This window comes from Solanum dulcamara, chromosome 11 (genome assembly GCF_947179165.1).
Source record: "Solanum dulcamara chromosome 11, daSolDulc1.2, whole genome shotgun sequence".
Classification (NCBI taxonomy): Eukaryota; Viridiplantae; Streptophyta; class Magnoliopsida; order Solanales; family Solanaceae; genus Solanum; species Solanum dulcamara.
This window is the reverse complement of record NC_077247.1, coordinates 24,128,172-24,134,778: the sequence shown is the minus strand read 5'-3', so window position 1 is coordinate 24,134,778 and position 6,607 is coordinate 24,128,172. Positions and strand designations below refer to the sequence as shown.

Sequence of the window (6,607 nt, the reverse complement as noted above, 5' to 3'; positions counted from 1 at the left end):
TGGTGTAGGTCCTCATGTTGCAAAACACCCTGCATATCTGACCCTGCTGTATTTTGGTCATAGTCTGCTGTAGGTTCTTGGTTATCACCATGTTCTGTTGTATATTGCTGTAGGGGATGTAGCTCTGGTGTTTAAGATATGGTGCCTTGCAGTTTGGAATGTTCCATTGCTGATGTATTATGTGCCTGCACACCAAGAAATAACCACACAAGGAATTCCAAGTATCTTGGATATAATTGGGCTGATGCAAGTAATAAAGGGTGGAATCTGGCATGTTTGAATTGTTGTTGGGGGCTGGTGAGTCTCTTGCATGTCTAGCATTTGTCTCCCTTTGTTTGGATATTTGTGGACCTGTACAAATAAGTAGCCAAAGACCCACACAAATGTGGGGGAAGTATAGGCTGCTGCAAACTTGTAGCCAGCTAGTGGAATTGTTCAGTTGTATGTTGTTGCAAGCTATCTTCAGGAGGAGATCATTACTCATGATCAGCTCCTTAGGGTACCTGCACCTACATATAAAAACAAAGACAAAGCAAAGAAAATAAAAGACCTCAAATAGTTCTTTGGAGCTAGTTAGCTTTAAATCGGTTAATTTTTTCAAAGTCGCTCGACTAACGTCTTCAATTATCCGATTGAGGTGAAAATTCTTAGGCTTTGCAATTACTATATTCGCTGTGTTCCTGCAACATTTGGAGGTCTTTTGGACAAGATAGAAGCTCCAAATTATGAAGTGCACCATTGGGAGGCTTAAGTCGACGAACATTTTCAAGGTCGCTCGACTAACGTCTCTAATTATCCGTTGGAGATGAAACTTCTTTGGTTGTGCAAATATAGTATTTTATGTATCCCTGCAAAGTTTGGAGGTCATTTGTACAAGTTGGAAGCTCCAAGTTGTGAAGTGCTCCATTTGGGGACTTAAGTCGGTTGACTTTTTCAATATGGATTCCTTTTGATGTTGCATGGTGCTTTTGTTTGTTGTTGCAGTTGTGGCATGTGCAGGAATTCTGAGTGCCTGACCTTTGTTGTTGTTGTTGAATTGCTTATTTGTGCAGGTGTTGTATGACTGCTGAGTCTCTAAGGCAAGTCCAACCTTGGAACAGCTGTGGTAAATTTCCAGTATACACCTGACTGGCCCTCCACTAGTTGGATGATATGGTGCCTGTGTATTTATACCTACAAGGCCAAAAAGGATAAAGACAAAGAAGAAAGGTTCTATTCTAATCCTAACCTGTAAAATAAGATTGGTTATTTTAAGAAGGCATAAGCCAAGGGAGGTGTTCCCTTTTACCATAGTCCTAACTATAGAACCTTCAAATTGATTATTACTATGCATAGCAATAAGTAATTTGAATAGTAAGTTGGACCAAGGAGGCTGACAAGGTCATGGTGGCTTCTTGATTCTCTTAAGCCTTCTTCTTCTGAAGTTGGCCATTTCCAGTTTGTCAAGCTCAAAGTAAGCTCTTGCCTCTTTGGGAAGCTCTTGTTTATTGAGATATATCTGTGGAGTAGTGCATTTGTGGCTATGTTTGGACAAAACATCAGCTGTAAAATTGGCTTCTCTATAAGTGTGGCTGCATTTGAATACCTGGAATTGATGACTGATGTCCTGCAGCTGTTGGAGTTGTGTTCTGACAGTCCATGGTGGTTGAGCTAGGTGTTTTATCCATCTGATTACTAGCTCAGAGTCCACTTCAAGGATCACTTTAGTATATCCTAATTGGAGAAACCAAGTCAAACCAAAGATGGCTGCCAATATTTCAGATTGGTTGTTTGTACCTTCTCCAAAAGGGGTTGAGAAAGCAAAGAGAAGATCTCCTTGATTGTTCCTTAGCAATCCTCCCCCTCCTATTTTTCCAGGGTTGTGAAGTGCACTACCATCAGTGTTCAGCTTCACCATGTGAGCTGAAGGTTTCCTCCAGTAGACAGTACTAACATTAACTTCATTAGTACATTTTTCCACAAGAAAGACCAGTTCCTTCCATCTATTTGGCCAGCTGATATAGGAGTAGGTAGTGCTTAGAAGGTTGAAGTTATCCTTGAAGACTGAGTAGATCACTCTTGTAATATTGGACTGCTTCCCTCCATATTTGATGGCACATCTATTTTTCCATAGGTTCCAACATATGAAGATTGGAGTTGCTTGTAGGATAAGTTTATGGACCTCATTACTGTAATTACTGGACCACCACCTCATCATCAGGTTTCTAAGGGGTGTGTATTCTTTACTAATACCCAGAGAATCAGAAAATACACTCCAAACCTTCCTGGCAAAGTTTCCAGAAACAAATATATGGTCAATGGTATCCAAACCAGCTCTATGGCAACAGTAACATTGGGCTGGGGCTTCTCCAAAGCTGATAAGTTTTTCATTAGTAGGTAGTTTCCCTCTAAGTGCTCTCCAGAGTAGGAAGGAACACTTAAAAGGAATGTGTTTGTGCCATGTTTGAGAGTTAATTCTTGTCTTACTCCTTTTGTCCCTGATAAGTTCCCAGGCAGAAGAACAACTAAATTCCCCACTGCTATTAGGCTTCCAAGAGGCCTGATCAAGTTTGTGGGGCTGATAGTTGATGTTACTTGCCAGGATGCTAGGTAGAAACTGAGGAGGTGCTTTCTGAGAGACCAGTTCTGCATTCCATTGACCATTAATCATGAAAGAAGACACCTTAGTATTGTTCTGTCTACTACTGGCTGACCTGAAATTAGCTAAGGGGCCAACTCCCAACCAATTATCCCACCAAAAGAGGCAAGAACCAAACTGTATCTGCCATTGGATATGAGGCTCAACATTGTGCTTGTTCTTCATGAGGTGCTTCCATATCAGAGACTGTCCTGTGTGCCATTTTTTGGTTATAGGATTTGACCTCTGACAGTACTTAGCTTTGAGGAACTCACTCCATAAGGAATTCTTAGTTCTGAATATCCACCATTGTTTGTATCGGAAAGACTTAGCAACATCTGATATTAGTCTCACTCCAATACCACCCTCTTCATAGGGATAACTCAGATTCTTCCAAGAAGACCAATGATATTTCCTCCTTTCATTCTTCCACCCCCAGAAGAAATTGGCTGTGATGCTTTGAATTTGCTTGATAGTGGTTGCAGGAGGGGAACAAGCAGATAACAAGTGAATAGGAAGTGCTTGGATGACATGCTTAATCAAAGTAACTCTTCCTCCATAACTAATTAATTTTGCCTGCCATCCAGCTATCCTAGCCACAACTTTAGCTATAAGCTCAGAATAATAGATGATCCTCTGTCTACCAATGTAAAGAGGACACCCCAGATATGTGATAGGGCTGTTCTTTTGCTTGAAGCCTGTAACTTTCTTGATTCTTCTAATAGTAGAGTTGAAGGCATTTGAGGGTACCATGAAGTTACTCTTGTCTCTGTTGATCAATTGGCCTGAAGCATGCTCATAGGTATGTAGTGTCTCCATGATAAGCTTCAAGGTATGAGATCTTCCAGATGAGAATATGATGATGTCATCTGCAAAACTGAGATGATTAATTTGAGGGCCCTTTTTAGCCATCAGGAAACCATGATATTGGGGGTGTTGATGAAGGTTGTTCATGAGCCTGGAGAGGACTTCAGCACCTATGATAAACAAAGCTGGTGATAATGGATCCCCTTGCTTAAGGCCTCTTGTGGAATGAAAGAATCCATGCCTTGAACCATTAATAATGATGGAATACCAATTATCAGCCATAATTCTCCATACCATATCAATGAAACCTTCTTCAAATCCCATTTTCCTCAAAACTAGACAAGTATAGGACCAAGATACCCTATCATAGGCTTTAGCCATGTCAAGTTTGATAACTACATTACCTCCTACATTTGGCTTCTTGATCTGGTGTATAATCTCTTGGGCTAGCATAATATTTTCAGAAATGTTCCTGCCTTTGACAAATCCAGATTGGTTAAGGGAAATGAGGTTGGGTAGGATAGGTGCCAGTCTAAGGGAAATGAGTTTGGAGATGATTTTGTTTGTGAAGTTGCTAAGGCTAATTGGTCTATACTCAGAGAGCTTGTTAGGATGGTGTACTTTTGGGAGCAGCACCAAACAAGAGTGAGTAAAGTATTTAGGCATAGCTTGTCCACAAAAGAAAGATAGAATCACTTTAAGGAGGTCCTCTTTTATGATGTTCCAACATGCTTGGAAGAACTTGCCATTCATTCCATCAGGTCCAGCAGCTGAATTGGGATTCATTAAAAACACTATAGTTCTCAACTCCTCCATTGTAGGGATAGCTTTCAGGTTTCTATTATGCTCATCAGTGACCATCCTGGGAATACATTGGAGGGTATGCTCCTGAATTTGTGTCTCCTCACCAGTGAAAATGGCTTGGAAGTGTTCACATGCAGCTTTGGCTATGTTTTCTTCACCTTGTACCCAATTATCATCCTTATTCTGGATCTTATGGATGTATAATTTCCTCCTTCTTCCTCTTATCAAGGCATGAAAATACTTGGAATTCACATCACCCTCTTTGAACCAATGCAACTGAGTTTTTTGCTTTAGCATGGATTCCTCTAGTTTCAGGTATTTTATATACTCTGCATTGATGGCATGGAGCTTTGTTCTGTTCTCTTCAGAATTACTAGAGATTAGCTCTTCCTCTGCATGTCTAGTCTTGTCTTCATATTCTTTAACTTTGGCATATATATCACCAAATTGCAATCTGGACCAAGTACTAAGAGTGGCTGCCAACCTCTTCATTTTCTGATGGAAACACCACATTGGATTACCCTCCATGGTCCTGTTCCAGCAATTACTAACAGTATCCAAGAAAGATGGTTGTTCTGTCCAGCAGTTAAGGAATTTGAAATATTTGGTGTGTTGTTGGTTTTGATCAATCATCTCCAGCAGTAAGGGGCAGTGATCTGAACCCACAGAGGGTAGATGAGTAATGGTAGTCTGAGGCATCATCTCTAGCCACTTATCGTTGACCATTCCTCTATCAAGTCTCTTCCAGATTCTGAACATTATACCCCTTAGATTAGACCAAGTGTATCTCTGACCACAAAACCCAAGATCTTGTAGTCCACAGGCTTCTATGATGCTGATGAACTCAAGGCTCTTTTTCATATTGTAAGTGACACCTCCCAACTTTTCTTGAGGGTCTGTGATAACATTGAAATCACCTAATGTGCACCATGGAAGGGAGGTGGCTGACTGTTGTAGCATGCTATCCCACAGAGGTCTTCTGAGATGATCTTTGCATTTTGCATATACAAAGGTAACTATGAACTGATTTGGATTCATTACATGATTAAATTCATAAGTAATCAACTGCTCCTCATTTTCCAATATCCTGCAGTCTACATCCTTGGTCCAAAAAAGCCAAATCTTACCATTTGGATTACTAATAGCATGGTCCATGTTGAGTTGATTTCTGAAGTACTGAATCTGAATGCTATCAGAAAAAGGCTCTAGGATGGCAATAATGGGAATTTGATGGATACTCTTAAGAGATTTAAGTCTTTCCATGGCTCCTTGGGTATTAATACCCCTCACATTCCAGCATAGTGTACTAATCATTGAGAGTTTTTGGAAGTGAACAGCCTAGTGTGAGGTCTGCTTGTGCGAGCAGAAATAGTTGGACTGATGGGTTTATTACTGTGACTGGTTCTATGAATTCCTCTAGGGGACAAACCTTGGGAGTTAGCTATTTGTTGAATCTCATCATCATACTCATTTGTGTAAGATGTACCTAAGGGTCTGTTTAAGTGTTCACTGGCAACATCCTCCTCATCTAGATCCTTCAAGGGTTGGTCCTCATAGTCACCCTCATCTTCAGACTCAATAACTGCATATTCATCCAGGTCAGAAGGGACTTCTATATTAGTATTAGTATTAGTATTGAGGGTGCATTTGGGGAGAGATTGTGTGTGTTGTTCTGCAGTTCTACTTGTAGGATGTTGAGGAGGTGTGTGGTTGTACTGAGTTTGCAAGGGTGTAATATCCATCCCCCTTTGGTCATCCTTCAGCACAAATTGTTGGCATCCAAGGTTAGGATGTTGTTCTTTCACATTGTCTACTACCAGAGGAATTTGTTCCTCGTGAGACAAATTCCTTTCTTCTACTCTTTTTTTTAATGCATCCCTTCTCCTTTTGCTCAGTTTATTCTTTTTTTCATTAGACCCTGTGACACTAGTGCTTGCTACAGACCCTAAATCCTTAGCCATAGATCCCAGCTGAGTATTATGACTGGTAGTGTCAATATTCCTATTTGTGTGGTCATTAGGCTGATTAATTGTAGGTAAATTTATGTTATGAATTGCAGGGGTTGAGTCTTCTCCCTGAAAATGCAGCATGTGCATTTGAGTTGGGACCTGACAGTTCCCCTGTTGCTGCTGCATATCAACATCCCTTCTGTCAACATGCATTGCATTGTCCTTCAAGCTAATATCTGCTCTTTCCTCCAAGGATTCCTTTGAGTTAACAGGTGCAACTTCTTCCAAGATTTGCAGATTTGTAGGCTGAGTAGGAGTTGTAATGTTGCCCATTTCTAGATTGAAAATGGGAGAAACTGTAGGTCCCAGTTCATGCAACTCTGTTGCCCTATTTTGCACATTCTTTTCGTTTATTTTAGCAGCTGAAAAA

The 6,607-nt window shown here is 40.6% G+C and overlaps 1 protein-coding gene across 1 annotated transcript; it reads right to left on the bottom strand.

Annotated features, from left to right (window-relative positions):
* Positions 1-1,381: 1,381 nt before the first annotated feature.
* LOC129872455 (uncharacterized) lies at positions 1,382-5,491 on the bottom strand. The gene is made up of 2 exons (XM_055947441.1): positions 4,167-5,491; positions 1,382-3,665 (listed from the first exon to the last, which is right to left on the bottom strand). The coding sequence occupies exons 1-2, from the start codon at positions 5,489-5,491 to the stop codon at positions 1,382-1,384; spliced, it is 3,609 nt and encodes a 1,202-aa protein (XP_055803416.1).
* Between the last annotated feature and the right edge of the window lie 1,116 nt (positions 5,492-6,607).